Consider the following 23,089-nt stretch of genomic DNA (forward strand, 5'->3'; position numbering starts at 1 on the left):
GACACGAAACACTGTCATTACGGACAGGAGGAGGACTCCGACCAGCCAAGACAAAACAAGGAGCTCATTCTCAGAGAGAGGCTGCTTCTGTTGCATGGACGTGGTTTGAAAAGATCGGAAAACCAAACAGACAATTCTGCTCATTTTTTTTCATTCATTCATTTAAGTGACAATTTGCAAAATTCGAAATAAAAGCAGAAAATATGAGTAAGTATTTTTTAGTTTACTTATCACAGTAACACATTACTGTTGATGCAAGTAATGGATAAAGTAATTTCGTAACTTTTTAATGAGTTACCTTGTAACTCTAAGTAATTATTATCTTTCAGTAACAAGCACACTGCTTGTTAGCATAGTTAAAGTACCATCTTTGGCCAAAGCGGTCACTGAGTGGGACTACTTTCTCTCCAGATTCTTTATTCTCGTTCACACCCATCAATCACATGTGCATGCGAGTTTGCACTGTGTGTTATCTTTAGATTGAGTCAGTAACCAGAAAGGCAGATATTCATCACTTATCAGCTCAATAAAACAGGGCAGCAGCCACGATACAGTTTGCACCGTGAGTAAAGTACTTTTTCTGGCCTTGGAAAACTCTTGCTCTTGTAGAGTTGTGGTTATAAATATGGAGGTAAAGGAGCTGTAAGTTCAGGTCTATTCTCTGCGGGTGTCTCAAGTAAGTCTCAGTGATGTTGGAAATCACCAGCTGAGGTAAATAAACAACAACAAAAGTGGCAGGTACACAAACCACAAAAAAACAACAAAAATAATTCCTGACATTTAGTGTGGGCCAAGACGATACATAGAGTGTGTTAACTTCCTGCTTTCAGAAGACTGCAACACTCTGGAAGATCCACACACTAGAAACTACCCGACATGTCATGAAAACATTACACGACACCTAAAATTCCACTTAAAAATACCATTAATGTCAAATAAAATCAAACACTAGCTGCATTATTCTAAATGTCAGCAAATGAAGACTTGAGGCAGTTCTAAAGTTAGTGAAGCAGTTGATTTTAATAATAAACATGTCACCGAAAACGCTAGTTTTGGGAATTGATATTTTAAGAATGCATAAGTCCTCATGCAGTGGCTGTTGATCAGGATAATCACTGAGATTCTGATCTGTTTGGATTTTGCTAACAGCAAACATTTTATGTTCTACCACTGAAAATTAGGCGACTGATGGATTAGATACAGATTGTTTTAATGGCAGTTCGTTTATTGCGTCTTGGCTGTAAAAAGCTCATAAAGGATAATTTTACAATATTTTTTATTTCTTTGGTTTACATGCTACAAAGAAGAAGAGAAAAATGATTCTACCAAAACCCTTCAAGCCATCTAGAAACACCAAATGTCTCCATCAAAAACCAAGATTGCCAAACTCAGCATTACTTCTATGACTCAATTAAGCTCCATTATGTTCAGCGGGAACAAACAGTCCGCAGGTGAGAGGACTGTCTCCATCTTCATGTCTTTGCTGCTTGCCTGAGGGCCACTTATTTACTTCAGCTTGTCGGACAGGGGAAAGAGGTTTCAGTTGGACACAACCAGGGCTTGAATGCTTCAAAACATCTGTCTTTAGGTCTGTTATTATCAGAATACAATCAAATCAACAAAATACTTAGTGTGCACTTCCATCAGTAGCTCTTTCTTTCTGTGTCTGTGGGCGTGCAAATGTTGTTGCACATGTAGAACACAAAAAAAAAGAAGAAATAATAGGACGTCATATAATACATTGGCCCCATGATGTGCGTGCGTCCATTCACTACAGGGGATACAAATGGAGAAAATACATAATGACTCATTCTGCACCAAAGTAGTATTTGTCACAGTGAAATACTTTTTATAGGCTAAGTCTGACTGAGGAACCCCCGATGGTACCATCCCACTATTTGTCTTGTTGGTGACACTTTCTTTTAACCCTCACTGTGTAGCATTCAAAGGCAGTACACAAACAATTGCTTAGTTATAGTAAGTAACACAGGATATCACACTATGATGTATAGGGTTAGGGTTAGGGTTAGGTGGGTGGTGGGGTTTTGTCCTTTACAGAGCACTGACAAGTTTAGTTTTACCCTGTAAAATATTCTGCTCAGAATATTTCTTGGCGACAATTCAGCCAAACACAAATCTAAGGGATCTGTATCTGCATCAAGATTACTCTAAACAATTTCTTAACTGCTTGTATATGCTGCTATTGCGCAGTAGAGGGGGTTAAGTTACATTTTGCAAATGTGCACCTAATTGAATTAAAGCCATTTCAAAACCTGTATTTGGTTTAGATTTTTTCAATTCTGCTTTTTTAGTGATAAAATGAGTCACACGTTGTAAAGCAGTCATTTTCCATTTGAAAAAATAATCTGTATGAGTATGCATATAGTGTATTTCATCATTATTATTCATAAAAAAAGAGCCTCCAGCATGGCAACATCTACTCATTTCAATATCATGTTGTGATGCATCAGCCTGTAATTCTCCAGCATTCTGTGTTCCATAATTCAAGAGAAGAATTAAAAACTCTCTGAAACTTGGCAGGAGAGGTAAGACCTACTGTGTTGACGTGTGTCTGTGTTATGTGTCAGGACTTGGATTAAACATGATCAAGGAAGTTTACAGTATGTGCGACAGATGCATATGAGGCACGCTGTATGAAATCTTCATGAATCTAACTGTGAGCTCCCGTGCTGAGTGTTTATTTTCTGGAAAGGATGTTTAGTCCAGCAAGTCCAACAGAGCGATAAAAAAGCTATGACAGAAAACAGAGACTGAACTGCGTCACCGCTGTGATTCCAGCATTCCTCTGAGAAATACTTCAAACAGGGTAGCCACGCTTTTGTAAAGATACATTTCGAGGACTTTTCAAGCACCTTTCAAGGACAAATTATTTCAGGGGGGAGAATAATTCACACTGATGTCACATATAAGAGTCTAACCAAGCACGGTGTTATACAAAGACTTGAATGGTTTACCTTCATTGGATGGCAGTAGAAATTTAAGGCCAGGCACCACGCAGGAATAGGGGGAAAAATCCTTTTACTCCATCAGGATGAAGCTTTTACAAGTTAGTACAGACCCAAATACAAGACTTTTGTACTGTGACTTTTTATTTTTTAAGCATCTGCTTATGCAAATTAGGTGATGTCTATTTAAATATGTGCACATTTGCATATCAGTACATATCAGACACCATTTTTATGGTTAGTATGTACAATTTGCTGTAAAATGTATGCATCTGTAGGTTTTTGGCTTTGAGTGTGAGCAAAAAAATATTGCTCTGGACTGTGTGTTTAGGATTTGAAAATTAGGTAAATTTCCAGCACCACGCCCTGAGTTGTTCCATCACCCTTCACTCTGTCCACATACCCCTCACATTCAGACACACACAGTGAATCCTAAAATCACCTCCAGGGCATTTGCAAAATCAGACTCACTAATGTTAGTTCCTATTAATTACTATAATTAGGTGGTCAGGATCAGAAACCTCATCTCTTCATTAAGTACAAATAAGCCTCCTCCCATGTGGTGAGATACTTGCACTTAACTTATAGACCTTTTAGCAGATAGGCTGCACCCATCCCTTTCACGCTGAGCCAGCATCTTCTTCTGAATGACTTCTCATCACCAGATGTTACAGTCAATGTTCTACATACTGCCTCCTGCGTTACACGAGGGCGCGGTGGTTATGCTTACTACCAACATTACAATCGACTCTTTTTTTCTGTTCAGAGATGTTAAAAATACGAGATTTAAGGAAATGCTTAAACAGGAGGACAGTGGGAGAGAAGGATAAAATCTTTCCATAATCTTCGTCTCTGCTGTCAAAGTCCTGCGCTTCTTAAAGCCAGCATCCACACAAACACCTTACGTCTGTCACCAAAACGCTTGGGGAAAGAAATTTTGAGCTACAGCACATAAACAGAATTTCTCTAGGATAGATCTAGCTACTCCTGTTCAGTGACAAAGGCGCTACCCAGGCTTTTATCTTGTCCGAGTTCTGGTCAAGCAAGTTCACTTATAGCTTATTCCCTGGGTCCTCAAAATCTCCTCCAGACTACTTCCACAGCACTGGAAAGCTCACAAAAACATTGCCTTGATCAATCCCCTGCATTCTTTCTGGCTTTATCCAGCTCCTGCTTTATCAAGAAAAGCCCATTTTATAGACACAGTCTTTCACATTGGTTAGGACACAGACTGTGAGCCACAGAGAGTATCTGAATAGACTGAATATGTGAGGTCTGTGACTCCTACTGGGACCACAATGACAGGGTCAGCTGGAGATGAACGAGGTGAAGTGATAGATAGCTGAATGGAAAGAAAAACACACGTAGCAGACACACACACACACACACACACACACACACACACACAAAGATGGTTGGATGGCCAGGCATCACACATGAGTACACACATTCAGCATACAAAACACCAGAGGATGCACACAGCCTCATTCTCACACAGTGTGACCAAATATTTTCTCTCTCTCTGAAATACACAGACTGTTCCATTCCCGCTCTATCTCTTTCTACCTGCTTCTGTCCTGAGGTAATACCCCTTGGACAAAGAGCGAGCAGGGGCCAGGGTAGAGGTGGGGTGGAGAGACAGGGGGGTTGGAGGAAGGGAAGATATAAACAACCAGATTAAGGAGACAATCTGCACCATAAATCTGCAATATTATCTGCTGCAAGCGGCAGGAAGGGGAAGCCTCGCGCGCTGGGCTGGCACGAAGAAACCCTATGACGTTTATGCTCTCATCTCCACTGTAGCTGTAGCCTCAACTTAGGATAAAAGCCTATCATTAAGGCTTTGTAATCAATCTTCGGAGTAGCAATACACTTAGCTCAATAATGTCCCCCTGAAGAAGGCGAAGAGGGATAAAATAACCAGTGTGGAAGCCCTTTGCCGCAGAATGGAAATGCAGCACTTCTGCATACGCTCTTGTGATGTCACTTTAAGATGAGAAGAGGGAAAAATCTATTTGAAAGTGACTTGCCTGATTGCGTGCAGATATTGAGAGGTATTGTTTGGCCTGAATGGAAAATCCATCACATGACAGTAAATAGAGGCAGCTGTCCATGTGTGTGCATGTTGCAAAGGTCTGTGAAACAGTTGCATGTGTGCAGGTATTGTATATCAGAGAATGTGTATCTGCTGTGTGTTTAGTTTGTGCAAGTGTAATGATGCTCAAACTGAAGGGTGTCTCAGCACCTGCGTGGTTTAGAAAACTGTGATGCGGAGTGAATCATGCTAACTGAGGCGGTTACCTCAGAAAAGAAACAAGCACCTGATGTGGAGCGGAGGAGCAGGAAAAGGGAAAAAAAAAAAGATCAGTTGAGAAGAATGTAATTAGCCCAAGCTTGGAGATTCGTTTGAGCCGGGCAATTACCCCTCTAATCATCAGGTAGTAGGAGAGAGGAGGAGATGGGGAGAAGGGAGGAGGAAGGAGGGGAGAGGGAGAAAAGAAACAGCAAGAGAGGCATAATCATCAGTGTATGGGTGCTGCAAACCACGGCAAGGACATGAAACACAAAATCACATTTGCCCACCCACAAAGAGCCAAGAGGAATAGTTTCATAATAATTAAAAACGAAAAACAAGCTTTAGTGCTGCATTGCTCTGTATTACACACGAGAGGTGGACAGGCACGGAAACACACCCCAAAAAAAAACACAACTCATCACCACAACCAGAAAACAATTACAGAAGAAACTGTGAGTCATTAATGGCTGAAATTGAGGTCTCGAACTCTCTCAGCTGGACTGCTGTCTGTCTAAACTCCCTCAGACTGAAATGAGGAATGGACGCATCTGTTTTATATCATTTCAGCTCCACTGACCGAGCTGCTGTTCTTCTCAGTCTGGCTAGTTCAATCTTTAGACGTACAAGAGATTAAGTCATTACTGCAGTTGGCAATTCATGACACAGGTATACCCAGCCACAGCAGGGAGAAGCAAGGAAACCTTTCTAGTCAACCACCTCTCAGAAGTCATCATTCATACCAGATTTCCTAATATGCATATTTAGTGAAATAATGTAATGATTTTTCTCCATGCAGTACTTACTAGGTAAGCATAGATGGCACAGGCAGACTGAGTTGGCTACTCACACACAAAGCATTTAGAGGATAGAATGCTAACTTAAATATGAGCTGGAGAAAGTCTGAGAGATTAGGGAAAAGTCCCTCATCAGGATAAACTCAAACTTTAATATTTCTTTTCTTTCTTTTGTTTTTCAGCCTGCAGCTAGTTTAGAGTTTCCCACATAAAAATATGTCATTTAAAAATCTTTGAATCAGGAGAGATTTAATTGAAAGTGAGGCTTAAGAGTAATTAAATCCATCAATTGCACACAATAGGGAAAAGTTGAAGGAAAATGTTAGCAGTTAGACCTGTAGGCCCGTCGTGATGCCATCATTTTAAAGGGTAGTGATGCCATGAGCTGTACAGGATGACACTTTTGGTTTTGTGTCTTGTCATATTTTTGATATTGGATAGATGGAAGTGTTTTGTGGAATGGACTAAGTATTTAGCATAACACGAAAACAAAAGCTAACTCATAACAATTAAAATATTGGTAAGAATTGCTTCCAACGAAGTTTCATAATATAAATCAATGTTTAAAATGAGTTTCGCCCCAAGTGAGCGTGAAGTGACATCTGCGTTTCTAATTACCATTTTTCGTTGATTAACAGTGTGCATCATCTTTATTTTTTAATTGATTTTCTGAGCACATCATCATCTTTATTGCCACTGTAATTTCTGGTCCTTACTGCTCAAGGGACGATTGTTTGTTTTATCGGATGTGATTGTATTTGTTCCAGAGCCAGCTAATCCAAACGTGAAACCAATAACAGTGTTGCATTGTTGCCTCAAATGAATCATCTCCAATAAATAGCCCAGTAGCTGTGGTGACTGACAAATGGCCCCAAACCACGGAAAAGAGAGATGGAGAGGCTTGGGTAATGGCATCTAATGGGCTGTTCTTGAAAGGCAGCCAATGCCTGGAAGATTTGCTCCCTGATTACTGACATTAACCAAAGAGTTCAATTTTCCCTCGTGACTCTCAGCCTGACGATATCTGTCCTCCTCTCCATAGCTCTTGCTCTATTTTCACTTCTGTCAATGTGGTGATTTTCTTCATTCACTGTTCCCTCTGTTGGTATTTTTATGCCAATGTTCTCTCCTAGATTGAAATTACTGTCATGTCATACCACATGGACCAACAGGCACCTGTATATTATCTACATACAAACAGAGACTCTACCATCGCCTCGAAATCTCAAAACTTCACGCACAAACAAACATATTTACAAACACAGGAGCACAATCACAGTGTCTGAAGACTGGAGCGATACGAACGAGACCCGGCTGTAGATGCCTGAGCAGCCAGAGTCATTACTGCCTCTGAAAACATGGACTGCACCGCTGCACAGCTTCCACGACTGCAATCCTAACAAACACAGCAGCCCCGGAGAGAGGATGGAGACACAGAAACTCTCACATAAACACACACACACACACACACACACACACACACACACACACACACATTCAATGGAGTTGGCAACTGGGCAGACTACATAAAGCCATTTAAGGCTGGAGGCTTGCCTGGATCAGATGGCAAAACACTTAAAGCTTTTAAAAGTTGGGCTACAAGGAGTGACCATTGTAGCATATTTACAGGCTTAAGTAAAAGCCTGTTTCAGTCATTGCAGTATTTATGGGGATGTCAACAAACAATATAAATTCAAATATATCACTGAACTGCTAAAAAAAAACAGACATTCAACTGTAAAACAAAATGCAGCACTGCAGTGGTGGCGGCTGATGCACTGAATGCGCTGCATGGTAAGGACTCCGGTCACCATGTCACAAATATGCTGCTTCTCTGATGTCGCCCTCTCTGTTGCTCCTCCCAGATTTGGTGAATTAAGGGTTTATTTCAACTAAACCCAGGGCAGATAAAATGACTGTTTCTGTAAATGGAGTCTGGTAGCTTTGGCGAAAGCAATATAGAGGCTGTTTCTGCTTAAATGAAAAAGATCTTACTCGTCAACAAAAATGTATCTGTGTCGGGACACTAAGATAAGACTTTATTGATCCCACACTGGGGAAATTCAGTCATTATAGCCAGTAAGTATTAAAAAAAGCAAACCCAGTGGCATAAACAGGTCATTTAGACCTTGAATAACAATCAGAGCCTGTCAGTGGCAAAAACAAATGCTCTTAAAAGTTGTGTATTGATGGCGTGCAAACACCTGGAGGGATTAAATTGCTGCCTGGTTCATCTGTCGGCCACAGCGCTCTCGCTCAATTCTGGAAAAACTTGTCGCCATTAGTCACTTGGACACAAAATCATGGGAAAATAGGGTCCATAATCACAAGGGTCTCTTTGTGTATTGGTTTGCCCTCTTATGGGCAAAAAGCACAAAATAAATAGCCCAGTGGTTTGAACCTATTTGTTTTTTCAGAGGGACGAATTGAACATCATTTCTGACCAATTTTGACGGCCCTGGTATTCATCCACCTGTCAGGGAGCACAAAGAGACACACAAGCTATCGACTAGTTGCTTTGTTTGTGAATAATCGCTGTAAGTGGTGGTGCTTGGGTGATCAATGCCTTCGCTGATTCTACAGAGTTAGTCAAAGAAGTAACACACTCTGAATCGACCATTCACTAAATTGTCTCCTGAATTGTCCAATCACAGCTTAGGAACTGTAACTCTGCACATCACGACTCGCTAACTAGCTCATATCTACGGTAGTAACCTAACCGAAACTAGCATATCGTTGCTGACTACATTATTTAGTAGTTACGTAAAACAAAAGGGCCTATTCATGACACACATGCAGTGTGTGAGAGCCAGTCCTGGTGTTGGTAATATTACACTGTCTGGGACTCTGGTGGGGGGGGGGGGGTAAACGGTCACTGCTGTATTTTCCACATCCATTGCCCGGATTTTAGAAATACTGAGGTCATTTGTCCTCCCAATACATTACTCACCACACACTCACCCAAGAAGAAGAAAAAAAAGAAAAAAATCTTTAAAATGTCTTATATATTTGGATTTATTAAGATTTTTCATATTTTATTCATTTAGGTTCAATCACCTTATTGGAGACATTTAGTAGAGACATTTCAATAAAAAGTAGTCAAATTTATATGTTCTGAGTGCAAAAAATACAACGATTACCATTTAAAAGGAACAGAATTTTCTAATTAATAATAGAAATAACATGAAAGAGGAAAAGGTTTGTTTGAAATCAAACTGATTGCAGAATCGAGACTTCAGTCACACGAGCAGCACAAAAATGAGAGTTTGAGACTTGACTTGGATTGACACCTGACTTCCTAAAACAAAACTTCACTTCATATTTGAAAACCAAAAAAGATCTATTTAAGTCTGCAGCAAAGTGGAGAAGAGCAGGCTGTAGATGCTCAGTCATGACTGCCTCTGAAAACATGGACTGCAGCCCTGCATAGCTTCCTCGACTGCAATCCCAACAAACACAGCAATCCTGGGAGGAGACACAAAAAGTCACACACAGAAACACACAGACACACACACTGGGCAGACTACGTCAGGCCATTTAAGGATGGAAGCTTGCCTGGATCAGATGGCAAAACACTCACAGCTTTTAAAAGTTGGGCTACAAGGAGTGACCAATATAGCATATTTACAGGCTTAAGTAAAAGCCTGCTTCAGTCAGTGCATTATTCAGGCACCTGTCAGGGAACACAAAGAGACACACACTATCTACTTGTTGCTTTGTTTGTGAATAATCACTGTAAGTGGCTGTGCTTGGGTGATCAATGACTTTTTTGTAAACACAACAGAAACTGCTGCGGGGTTTTTTTTTCCAAGTAAATAGAATCAAATTGCTCTCTGGCACATCCAGAAGCACGACATTAAGCAGAGACTTGTCAAAGTAAGACATTCTGAGTCAACCAAAAAATTGCTTGGAAAAGCAATTATCAAATCACAGCTTAGCAACAATAACTGGGCACGGCAGGTCTGTCAAGCTTTGGATTTCTCCACATGCTGAAGCAGCGTTGTGATACGTTTGGGGGGGCGCTGTTTCTTTTTTCACTATTTCTAAAACCAAAAACTACCAAACATTTGCAACTCTGGCTAACTAGCCTAACCCTGTATTCCTTTGAAGGCCAACAGCTAGCATATCCGAGCAGACTACATTATCTTATGATCATGAAGAAAAAAAGCTTATGAACACATCCACTGTGTAAGAGCCAGCCCTGGATCATAATGTTCGTGGCTTTGTCCTGCTCTTTAATGAATTTAGGGAGGTTTGAATTCCAACAATTTCTACCAAACTCAATATTGGAGACCCTGGAGTAACTGAGCGTTTTCCAAACACAGTCCTCATCCTCCAAACCTTTTCTCTAAAACTGCAACATACTCTCTGAAACTGTAACATTAGAGCACACATCCAACCTCTGAAAACCCTAATAAGGTTAACTTAGAAAGAACAGTACATTTTTCCTCATCATAGTAATATATTTTCTTCTTATAGTACATATAATGATGATACGTGGATCATCAACTGGTTAGGATGCTGACTATTTGCTGGGACATGCAGCTTTAGCTTCAAACTTTCAGCAAGGTGGAGACAATGTTTTCAACAGATGCGTAGTGCTGATGTTAGCTTTCCTAGCTAGCTAGCTACAGCTGATAAAATCTGCAGGCGACAGTTGTCATTTCACGGGGTAAAATCAAGAAGCCTGCTTTTGTTTACTTCTGTCTGAGGTCGAGGAGCCATGGCTTCCAAACCGACTACGGCTTTCAAAGGTTAAATCTGCCACCGTTATCTTTCTAAACTGCTGTTTGAGAATGGACAGTTTGACAGGCATAGCAACAGTAACTAAGGGGGGGTGTGGCTTAGCAAATTGTCAACTGTTGAAAAAGAAGAAGAGCAGAGCACAATGGTGACCATGTGATCAAAAAACGATAACCAAAATAGGAACAGAAAAACTGTTTCCCGACTGCTAGCGCCAAACCCACATTAAACACACAAACAAAAGCCTTTACAGATCTTTCTTCACAGCCTTTCTTCCATCTCTCTTAACTCCCCATCCACGGAAACACACACGCACACACTCAAACACTCCTCTCTCCCATCCCTCCATCCCTCCCTCTGTGAAGAGGGCTATCTCTCCCTCCATCTGCGTGTGTGAGGGGTTGTACTGGTGTGTCAGTAATGACAATGTCCCAGTGTTCCTCTCTGCCAATTAGCCCGGCCGTAATTACACAGACACATATGGAGCTGTCAATCACCTGGCTCCTCCACACAGGAACTCACCCACCCAGCAGAGAGAACGAGAGACAGAGAGACAGTGATAGAGAGAAGAGAGAGAATGAGAGCTTCCGACCGCTAGCTCTATACCACCCCAAACGACCACACACTGTGCAAATAAGTAGCATGAGGAGACGTTCGTTCAATTACTCTAACTGTGCGGCAATCCCACAGTTCACAGGAAAATGCCATGAACCCGCATTAGGAGTGGCACTTCGGCAGCCTATTTTTGTTCTGATCTTCATTCGTGCAGCAATTACAATTTCCTATTTACTGAGTTAACAGATCTTGAGCTGATATATTCTCCAAATGGTGACCAGACCAGTGTTTTAATAAACCGTCTTCAGTGTTCCTCATTCGAAGCTGCTGGTGTTTGAAAAATAGAAAGAAAAACTGGTTGGAAGATGTTTACTGGGGATAAATACTTTTCCAGAAAAGGGGAAGGTTTCTGTCCCATGAATAGCAGCACACTGTCTCAGGCATCCAGAGGACTGCACTTTGTCTTAAAGGTGTAATTTCAGCTACAGTGAAAATGCATTGTTCATATTTCAAGTAATCCTAAACAGAACAAGGATAGATATGCATAACACGGCCACCATTAATGATTATTAAAGCAAAAGAATGCTATGTATGTCAATCAACAGTAGAATGAACTCTGCATGCAGTGATACTTAATATTTGACTTAAACAAATGAAATTCATTACAGCGACTAACATGCCATTTTCTAAGTTATTTTTTTTAAATTGAGACACATTGCATACAGAGTTCTCATTAAAAAAAAAGTAAAACAATGGAAATTGTGGTCAAATATTATCTGTGTTTATGGACCACTGCCTTTGTGTGAAACAGGCTGTAATGTAATGCCTCCAGGCGTTTGGATATACATCCACTGAATGTGTTTGTTGTTGCCACTGATGGGCTTAGAGTGTTATTTTAAGTGTCTGACAACATTATGGAAAGGGCTCCTACAGAGATAGACCATTTTGTTAAAGACTAAAATCCTTTATGTTTAACCAGAAATGGCTGCAATATCGCTCTCGCCAAAGCCACCAGACTCCACTCACACAAACAGTAGTTTTATCATCGTATTGGACAGGTATTCACAGGAATCCCATTTCCCAGAATTTAACCCTAAAGCAAATCAAAACCAAGTACTTATTTTATTGTTGGGGCCATTTAGCCTCCATGTCACAAAGAACAAGGCAAGTCATATTCTGAATTTTTCTTACTGTTGAAAAATCCTATGAAATCAACAACATATTGATCACACTAACAAGCAGCCTTACATAATGTATTCCTCTGTGCTAAAGAACCCTGTTGTTGTCCAAATTATCCAAACTGTTAAAAAACATAGATGAGTCTCACTGTTGTGACATGTTCCTTCATTCTGATGAACATGGGCACTATAGTTTATTTTGAGTCAATCCCACGTGCACCATCCCACTGCTCCAAATATTCACTAAAGCGCCAAATCTGTATCAATCCCTCTCTAAAATTAGTCCCCAACAAATGCACTGAATGCTGCTGCTCGAGTCGTGTTTGCTAAAAGTTATAAATGGGCTTGGGATCGAGTACAACAGACAAGGCAGCAAAAGTCACAAAGTGTTAAGAGACACCACATTGTAGTTGGCTTGTTTCTGCCTTTTCGTGGGATTTGCTCTGTTCTACCCTCCTGTCTCTGATGTGTGGCACCCTTTGTCTGGTTTATTTTTTTATTTTTTTTTTGGAGACATGAATTCAATCCCTTAATTGATTCATGAAAGTAAGCAAACCTCGAGACAGAGAGAACAATCTCAGTGCTTACCACAAAGCACCTGGCTGATTTCAAAATCAGATCATACACAAATATTAGAATATAAACGTTATCTGACTCTTGACTTCTTGGCATCAGAAAAAAAAATAATCACAGGGGAAAATGAAGTGAATAATGAAGGATGCTGATTGCAAGTTTAGATCAATGCAGAGACATCTCTAATGATACTTAAATGTGTATTATCCACTCATCCAGTGCCATGAATTAATTCCCGTTTTCACGCTTGTAAATAAATGCATTTATGTCGCAGTTAATACAGTACAGAGCCTGATTTCCCCTGAGCATCTCCGACAGAACCAAACAAATTAAAGTTTCATAATGAAGAGGATGAGATGCGTCGAACATCGCCATCATTTCTGTTCATTTTGCTGCCATTTATCTGGTCATGACGATGAGCTGAGACTTGAATCAACACAAGAGAGAAAGTGATAGAAGGAGTGAATGCACACAAGTGTAACAAGGTGTGCTTGACGTGATCAGGTAAGATCAATGACCCTCAGGGATGAAGGTGGATGAACAGAGGGGATAAGAGTGATAATATAGCAATAACAGCTTTTATTCAAACTGCAGAGTTACACAGCAACAATGAATCACAAGAACAGTAAAAACAGGTCGGACTAAGATGAGGTCCAGCGATGTAGGAGAGGAGGAGGAGGAGGAGGAAGAGGAGGAGATGGGACGAGGAGGGAGGGATGAGGAGAAGAAAGAAAAGTTCCAGAGTCCCAGCAGCAGGTCTTACCTCTGGGACGTCTTCTTGTACTTGCGCCTGACAGACAAAATAAAAATGACAATAGTGAGACATCGATTGAAATGTTTATGATTAGATTTTCTACTTACATACTTAACATGGAAAGATACAAAAAAGACACTGAGCACCATGCAAGAACCACCTCTGTGAACACATCTGCTCTTCGCACATGCAAGCGATTTAAGAGAATTTGTCGGATTCACCAAAATGTTCTTGTTCTTGTAATTTTCTCCTTTGCAAACTTAATATTCTGATCATCATAGCAGCTTTCCAGTTTTCTGAGAGGTTTGAGCAGTTTTTTTTGACATTTTCATGATTTCATTGACATATTTTTGCAAAACGACTTACAGAGTTGAGTAGTTTGAAAAATTCTCTGCCTCTCACAGCTGCCTCAGGATCTTTATGTAGGTCCCTGTAGTCCAGTAACACGCTCTGCTGCACCTGACAGTGTAACATCACCTGCTGTATAATTTTCTCTTCATGGGGGTTGATTGGGGTTAGGAACCAAAATTCAGTTTCAGATAAGAACCAAATACAAAATCAGGATATCAGGTACCCATAAAAAAAGCTGAATTCTGTACTGACAAGACATTTTATGGTGTAAATTGAGATAACATGTTATAACACTGTGGAGACTGCAGACCAGTGAAAAGCCAGGTGTGTGAGTAGCTCAGTGAATATCGACGCAGGAGCTGATATGAGGTCAACAGCCCATGGTTGTATTATCATTATTGTATTACTTTATTTATTTGAGTTAATTTGAGGGGACATAGCTGTGATTTCTGTTGAGTACAAACATAACCAAATGGTACAGGCAAAGGTGCAGAAAGCGCTACTCTTAATGTAGCATAACATAATTAACATCTAAGCATTTGCCGTTTAATCAGTAAAAGTCAAACAGTACCCAACCCTAGCGCTGATTACGCAAATGATCAAACGTCATGAACTCACACCTGTTTCAGGTGACCTTCATTGATTTTAAACATATGACGATAATCCGACTTGGACGAAGCAAACTTGACAGAATAAAGTACGTGGTGAGAATGTGGAAATGTTCTTGCATGAGAGCCAATGTGCTTCCAACAACAGACATTATCCCAAAATAAAACAATCAGCCACCAGGAGAATACTACTGGATTTAGCGTGTGGATTTATAACAATTACATGTTCCCTCGGTAGCAGCGGCTCTTTCCTTCTCCCGTTTTGCGGGGATAGCGTCAGGCATATTGTTAAGTTGTGCTCACACTAAATCTCAGAAGAATGCAAATGCAGACAATCACTTATGCAGATCAGGGATTTAAGAGAAGTGTAATGATATGCGAAAACACACTCACAATCACACATACACACATACACTACTTCACTCCTGACATCCCACCTATTTCACTACTACACACACACACAGACCAGGAACATACACAGTCACACTAAAACACACTTACTATCACTTACGAAAACACACCCACACCTCCACAAAGAGATAACAGTGTGACTCTTAATGCTGAATTCACACATTCACACACACACACACACACACACGCATACATACATACACCAACACACACTAAAAGCACTCATAATAGCAGTGGAGGGGAGGATGGTCCCACTGCGGGTAGACTACAAACGTGCATTTGAATTCCAGTCAGGCAGAATTCACAGCACTTAGCTTAATTTGTTTCTCAGTCGTTTTCTGTATCAATCTTTTCTTGAGCTCAGCATAAAGAAACTGCAAGCTAAGCAAATTAGTCTCTGTGAAGAAATGTCAAGAGCTCACTCAAGATTAGCAGGAAATAAATGATTAAATCAATCTTTTGGGGTCCATCAAGCTATTAAGATCTAAAAGACATGAAGAGTTTCAAGAGAGGGTTATGGATAACAAAAGGACACGAGGGACAGACTAATAAGGCCAACTAACAGAAGTATGGATATTTCCTACTCTCCTCACCTCCTCTCCTCACCTCCTCTCTATCCTACCTCTTGGCCCTTCCCCCCATCACTGAGCTCTCTTTACATTCAAATGTGTGTGTCAACAACACAGAGCTTCTCCTAATTAGAGGGTTTTAATGCAATGTCCTTGGCATAATGAGGATGTGGGCTGAACGGGGTCATGGAAATTCCAGGAATTATTGTGATTACAAAAGGTCACAGAGAAGTTATTAAGCAAAATGTCACTACGTGAAAGCACATTTTTAGGGTATTTTCAAACAGATGTCTGGATGGTTCACAGCTCCCTTGGATTACATTTATTTTGTGTCAGTTCAGATGGTGTCATAAAGCGGTCATCTGGCCACCTTGATCCTCCTTGGGCCAAATCTAAGCTGTCCTTCCCTTAAGGGAGCTCTCTGTGATGAACTGTTGATCAAGTGATTAAATAATTCATTGATTTCCATTAATCAGTGGGTGACAGAGAGGTCGGGTCTGCCGCAGTGATCTAATTTATCAATGGAAATCCAATGGAATCCATTCACATATGGAAAAACATAAAGGGGCCATTTGTCAGAGGGAAGTAATAAAACACAACATGCTGTTCATGGCTTCATCAGTGGATGTCACCAGGCTTTAGACTGCATCACTGAAGGTTGAGCAGAGGGAAAAATGTCCAAAGGAAATGCTCTTTCTGTCCGTCCATGGATGACTGGTGTACTGTGGAGTCCACTGTGCCAGACAGGGCTGTGATAACCATCCAGCACAAACACGCACACACAGATCATACAGCTGCCAAACAAATCTCCCGGGATAAGCTGGCAGTACATACAGTAAATGTCACCAAGCTGCCGTATACACCCTCAAACACACATGCAATCTATATCACCCGCACGAGCACATGCACAGTCAACCTTTAGCAATCACACACATAGGCTCCATACTGTCAATCCCTCCCTATTAAACACACAACATACACTGTGCAAAGCATCAACATCTGTGGGGGCTGCCTGTCAGTTGGAGCTCCCTCTCTTCAGACGGAGGCTCTTTGTGAGATTAAAGGCTAATGTGATCTCTGACACGCAACAGGAGCCTTCAGAGCACCCAGTAGACTGCAGCGAAGCCATGATGGGTAACAAAAAAAAAAGGTCCGGCCCCCTGTTACATTCATCTGACTCCCTATCCATCAAATATCCAAAAAGACAGATGGTTATGATGGGGAATTTATGACGGCGACCAAATGGAAGTGACAATGAAGTCATCCGAGGAAACTAAATGTGGCAGAAGATGACGGTGGGCTTCTGACACAGGAGAGAGAGAGAAACAATGACTAATCATGGAACAATAGGAATACCATGACATGAAAATAACTAAAAATAAAACGGAGTGATGTCAGAGCAGAGCTGATGGAAGGACTGCAGCCCCATGCACACTTGATTCACTCAGTTGTCGTCTGTGGCGCAGGAGGAAACTGCATTTCATTCAGACCTCCAGCAGTAACATTAAAGTTTTTTTTTTTTTTTTTCTGAACACAACCCTCCTAGCAACACCGCTGTCTCCTCTCCCTGCTGAGTAAGAAGGATGAGAAGTGAAAATGGATAATTCCCGCTTCATCTTGCATACACAGTGTGCTGGCTTTTCTTCTCAGGGCGAAAGGTCATAGAAGTGTTGATTGATTGGTGGATGAGAGAAAGTGATATCGTACTGGGGGCTTTAAATGAGGAATGTGAGGCTCAGGGAGGCTTTTGTATTATTTAAATACAAATGAGTGCATAAAAGAGGCAAAGGACAAAATGTGAGCTGACAGAGAGGAATTTCCTTCAGCCTCAACCGAATATGTGCACATGCAATCAATCAAGTCTGAATTTAAAGTCCTGTTTCATCATAATTCTGCATGAACAACAGGTGTTTGTTGCATGTCAGCTCTGACATGCTCTCGGCTCGTTTTTAAAAAATAGCTAGGGAGTTAAAAAAGGACTTCATTTGGCTTAAATAAGCATGTAATTAAGGTGCAAGTGTAACCTCTGATGTACTTTCCTTTTCTTCCTTGCTGTCCAATAAAGGAAACAAACCATTCAAAGCAGTTCAAAGGAAGCAGCTCAGAGCCGTTTGGTTAGAGTGAATCCAGTTTGTCTCTCTCTGTTTTTCTTACTTCTTTAGGAGTTTTTGCTATACTTTCATCATTCACTTTACCCTTGGTTCTTTCTCTGTGGCACAAACTGACACATGTACACCCACAATTCAACTCAGCGTCAGGTGAACAAAGCCAGGCTTTTATTATGATGCTCAAGCTCTTTCCTGTACCCTTCCTACGTGTTTTGTTAATGAGAACTGATGTAAATCAAACTATTACACATAAATAATAGTTTGACATGTAAATATTGAAGTTCAATTCAAACATAAATGTAGCTCTCTCTCTCTCGCTCTCTCTCTCTCTCACACACACACACACACACACACACACACACACACACACACCGCATTGCTTCACACACACTTGTTGAAAACAGTAGAAGTGGATATACTCACAGTCCCCGGAGCCTGAGCCAAATCTTTTCAATCTGTTCTGGCTGAAGGTACTTCAGGGCTGTGCTTTCAAACTCCTCGATCTCTTTGGTGGGCGACTCCATGTCAGAGGCTCAAAAAGTTCAGGATGTGCCAACAAGAGATCAAAAACAAAAAAAAAAAAGTTTAATCCCTCTCAAGTGTGAGCGGTGAGGAAGACGCAACGCAGAGCAGAGAGATGTTGCGTTGTGGTGGAACCCAGGACGTGACCGAGGTTTCCTCTTTCTTCATTCACATTTGCACCCACAGCTGCGACAAACCGGCCGTCATCCTTCCTTTTCCTCTCTTTTCTCTCTTGTTTATGTGAGAGAGTGTGTGTGTGTGCGTGTGTGTGCGTGTGTGTGTGTGTATGTGTGACTGAAACTCAATAACAGTGCAGTGCAGTGCTCAAGCAGCTGTGACAGTCGTGAAATAACCCAACTGTACCTCTTTCCTTTCTCCCTCTCTTCTCTCTCTCTCTCTCTCTCTCTCTCATTCGTTCACTTCTCTCCTGTGTGAGCACAGGGGTCCTGGAGCCGTGCCATGCTCTCCCAGCAACAACGGGATGCAGACGGCAGGGCAGCTCAATCCGGGATTAACACTCACTGCCGAGCTCTCCGCACAAGAGGGAGGGAGGAGAAACATCACCAGTCAGAGAGGGAGGAGTCTGGCTGATAATGAGAAACCATGTTCTGTTTCATCCACTGGAAAACCAGAGGGCGTGAGGGAGGAAAATGAGTGGAGATGGAGGGGAACACACCTTTAGGAGAAGCCAAGGCGGAGGTGTGATTGCCCTGCATTGCTGTAGGAAAATATCTGGTAAAAGAGAAGAATAAAAATGGGACCTTTCCCCATGAAACAGTCCAATAATGACACAGCTTTTCCTTCCACTTTTACACACACGTGCTCATTTCATCAGGAATGTGAAGGTTAATGCCATCACACAAGCACAGACTGCATCATCAGTGTAGATCAGCATTGAAAGGGATGAAAACATTCACTGCAAATGCAAGAGCTTTAGATCTGTAATGCATTCATCTGAAAATGTAGATAATGCATTTGCTTTGCAACATATTAAACGTCATGCCAGAGAAGATTACATAGCGTGCAGACAGTGTATTGACACTGATTTGACTGAGATTACTCTGATCCATTGAGCACATTCAGGACCATCCCATACTCAATCCCCCCAAATATATTATTCTCTCTGTCTCTTTTTCACTGCGCATCCAAAACAGTGTTGTCCTCTGCATTTTTATGGGCAAAAACGTCCTTTCTGCTTCATTTGGTCAGTTGTCAGGCCAGTTATTTAATATGGTTTTATGATACCCGCAGCCATATAAGCCACCACGATGCATCAATTCCTGCATATATTATGTGTTATATTCCCTTCATTATGAAAGCTGCATCAGTAATTGCATATTGAATACAGTAGTGTCTGCTTTCTTCTCTGGGCATTTTCTTCTTATAACGCTAAACTTTCCAGTGTACTGTGTCTTATCATTAAAGTAACCTGTAAAGCATTTTCAATTGCAATAACCACTATGGAAGGTGCTATAAAAATAATGATTGATTTGATTACCAGAATAAACCACGACATGTTTCTGTGATGTGATTTAAACATTTCCAGCTTCCTGTCATTCTTCCTGTCAAGAGAGATTCAAATATATTTCTAAGTCATGAATGACAGAATGATATCTGTAACTTTTTGAGCACTTCCTGCTTTCTCCTCCTCTTCTCCTCCTCAGCTAACTCCTAGCCCATTGAGAACATACAGCTGCCATACAGCTCATTTTTTCTGCAAGCCCAAAACTTGCAAGGATGACTCAGCCTAGACCCCCTTTATCCGAGCCCCCTACCATACTCTTAGGTCTTTCAATTACTTGATGCAGGATGCAGGGATAATGCTAGGGTGCCACCTCAAAGAAGCTCCTGCTTTCATCTGCTGAGATGGGTCCTCCATGTGGAGGGAAGAGAGACGTCTGCCTGAGTGCCATGAAGCCTGCTGATGTTCTCTTCAAAGGTGCACTTATCTATGTCTCTTTCTCCCTCTGTCTTTGGCTTTCATTTTTTTCTCTTTCTGGCTGCCTTTCTTCAATCCACTCTTCATCGCCATGTTTTTCTCCCTTTTTGTGGACGTACGCTGTTCCCCAGGAGATCTGCCACAGGCAGAGTTGACAGGTCAACTTGAGGGAAAAGCGAACAGTAACTTCACATTTCAGTGCTTGCTGTTCACAGGTTTACAGCTCGTGGAACTGCTGTACCGTGTCATCTCTATGCGTAAGTGTGTCACTGAACAAGGCTGAGCCTGGTGAGAAAGGCTCTGTCAAAACACTGCAAGGACTGGGAAGGTCAATGTAAGCGGCATTGCACTCAGAATCGAGTGTTTACTCGGAAAAAGAAAACTACACAGTGAGAGTTGAGTGAAGAAGAAGTCGTTAGAAGTTTACAGGAGTTGACTTTTGATTGGAAGGCTACGAGAATCAGATGGTACAAGCTAGATGTGGGAAGTGAAGAAGACATGCTCTCCTCACTAACAGCCAGCTTTCCAATTATCTCCACACTCACACACACCACACATTGTCAGTATTAGATGATTAAGAAAAACCCTGGATTACGTTCCATGACATAGTTTTATTAAAGTTCCAACGCTGAAACATTTAAAATTCTCACTGCCTACTATATCTGCACATGGCAGTTACAATATTGCTAAGGTTAGGGAAAGACTGTGGTCATGGCTAATAAATTAGGACATTTTTGACATTGGACTTGGCTGTCTCTGACAACTACTGCAACCTTCTGAAACAGATGACACAACATTCACACTCCCTTAACATAGAGATTGGACAGGTATGTGGAGGTGAGAAAGTGGGCACAATGACACTGTCTTTGAGGAAAGGTTATCCTAAAGAGTACATCCTTATCGTGTGCTTTAATGATTATTATTTCTGTGATGGCCAGCTTTTCACCCAGCCTTTGAATGTGGGTGTTCAGAATGCTTTTGCCCTCAGATGTGGTCAGATAAGACTTCATACAAATTAGATTATTTTGGGACAACCTGCATCTTCAGGGTCAGCCAACTAAAACATTGGGTTAAGGTTTTAGTAGAAAAGCAGACACCCGTCCATCACTGTGAACATCGCCATCTGATAAACGAAACACTTTCTAGAAAAAAAGCACATTTGTGGCAATGTGGCTTATTTGGACCACCGGATGGTGAGTGGGACAACACAAGAATGTTCAGTAAATGTGATTAAACATCAGGAATTCAAATAAGTCTTGTGCTTATTGCTCATTTCTAAATTATGTGTAATTGTTGCCAAGGAATCTGCAAAACAGGGTGTAATTAGTGGTCAGAAGGACACATTCTAAGAGATACATGTCCACACAAAGCATGCAAAAACTCATCACAGTCGCTTGTTAAAACCAAGAAGAGGAGGAGAAGCAAATATAGCAGAACGTGAATAAAAGCTTTGCCTAGGGGAGGCTGCACAACAGCAATATATGTCTGAATGAGTGATTAAGGAACAGAATGGGGTTTACACACGTAACCAACGTGTTATTCAACTTAAAGAATGATGGACCAACACAAGAACCAAAACTGATTGTGTCCCTTCACATAATGATCATCAAAATATGTCCCTGATTAATTTCTATCACAACAACTGCTCAGGAAAAAGACCTAATAAATCAAGTCTTGGGAAAATTAATTATTCGTATGACTATGACAGAGGGACTTGCTGAAAATTACTCTCTACTAAGGTATTCTTGTCACTGGGCTCAAAGCTCACACATCGAAATCAGGACATGAACAGGCCTGGCCATTTGGAGGTACATGAAAAATTCAAATCTCATTTAAATTTCTAGGCAAGTCGATAAGGATATCTATGCATCAAAATAGCAATCGCCGTTGCGGTAATGACCGCATTTTGGTGAAGACATCTATTACAAAATATGATTTCTCATCTATACTTCATTTCTCTTTTTGTCCAGGATGTATGGAAGGATGGGTGGGAAAAATTGAGGGCACCCAGCCATAAAGCTACATTTATTTGCACAGTGATGGAGGTAGAAAAATATTCCAGAGAAGAAACTTCCCATTACTTCATTCCCAAGAGAGTCGGAGGTGACGCATACAGTACAGGACCGAGGTAAGGGGGTTTTGTTACTGTAATAAAATGATTATTTTCCAGCTGTGATGACCCCTGCCCTTCCCTGTCCATCTGCCTCAATCTTTTCTCTTTTTTTCAGACACCTATGGTTGGGGTGATGGTTCATCAGTGCTGGCTGGAAACACCTGAGCCCAGTGTTCCCAGTCTCTGATGTCTAGTTCAGGGCATTTCTTACAACAGGGTTTTTCCTCCTTTGTTCTCAAAAAAAAAAAAAAAAAACGGTTTAAAAAAAGATTTCTGTTGATATGAAAATGCAAAAACAGAACTGAAGTGCTGCCAAGAGCTTACCAAACCAACAGACAGTGATATAACCCCAACCCTAAAGCCATGTTGGCCAATCAGAAGCCTGAAAAAAATCTATGACCGGTAGGCTACCTGCAACTGAAGGTCCTATCGAAAAACTCAATTTTCAGTGACCTTAAACGGATGAGAAAAAAAAAAGACCAAAAACACATAGAAAGAGCTATCTTTTGAAAAAACACTCGGACTAGGGAGAAAGCCCCAGCTTTTTCTAAGTCTTCCTCTCTCCTTCCCTGCAGGGTTCCCCTCATGCATCCCCTACACTACTGATTG

At 41.1% G+C, this 23,089-nt stretch overlaps 1 protein-coding gene across 4 annotated transcripts in view; it reads right to left on the reverse strand.

Annotated features, from left to right (window-relative positions):
- The window catches only part of pde1cb (phosphodiesterase 1C, calmodulin-dependent b), a 79,770-nt gene that overhangs the window by 41,039 nt on the left and 15,642 nt on the right, over positions 1-23,089 (reverse strand). Inside the window, exons 1-3 of one of the 4 annotated variants that reach the window (XM_076745508.1) lie at positions 18,792-18,952; positions 18,330-18,438; positions 13,869-13,895 (exon numbers count right to left, since the gene is read on the reverse strand). The exons of 2 other annotated variants lie outside the window; for them this stretch is intronic. In XM_076745508.1, coding sequence (XP_076601623.1) covers positions 13,869-13,895; positions 18,330-18,438; positions 18,792-18,840 — 185 coding nt within the window. In that variant the 5' untranslated portion in view covers positions 18,841-18,952. Of the gene's footprint in view, positions 1-13,868; positions 13,896-18,329; positions 18,953-23,089 lie in introns of those variants that run through there. One more of the 4 variants, XM_076745510.1, reaches the window with a different exon arrangement.

Source organism: Chaetodon auriga, chromosome 12, assembly GCF_051107435.1.
Source record: "Chaetodon auriga isolate fChaAug3 chromosome 12, fChaAug3.hap1, whole genome shotgun sequence".
Classification (NCBI taxonomy): Eukaryota; Metazoa; Chordata; class Actinopteri; order Chaetodontiformes; family Chaetodontidae; genus Chaetodon; species Chaetodon auriga.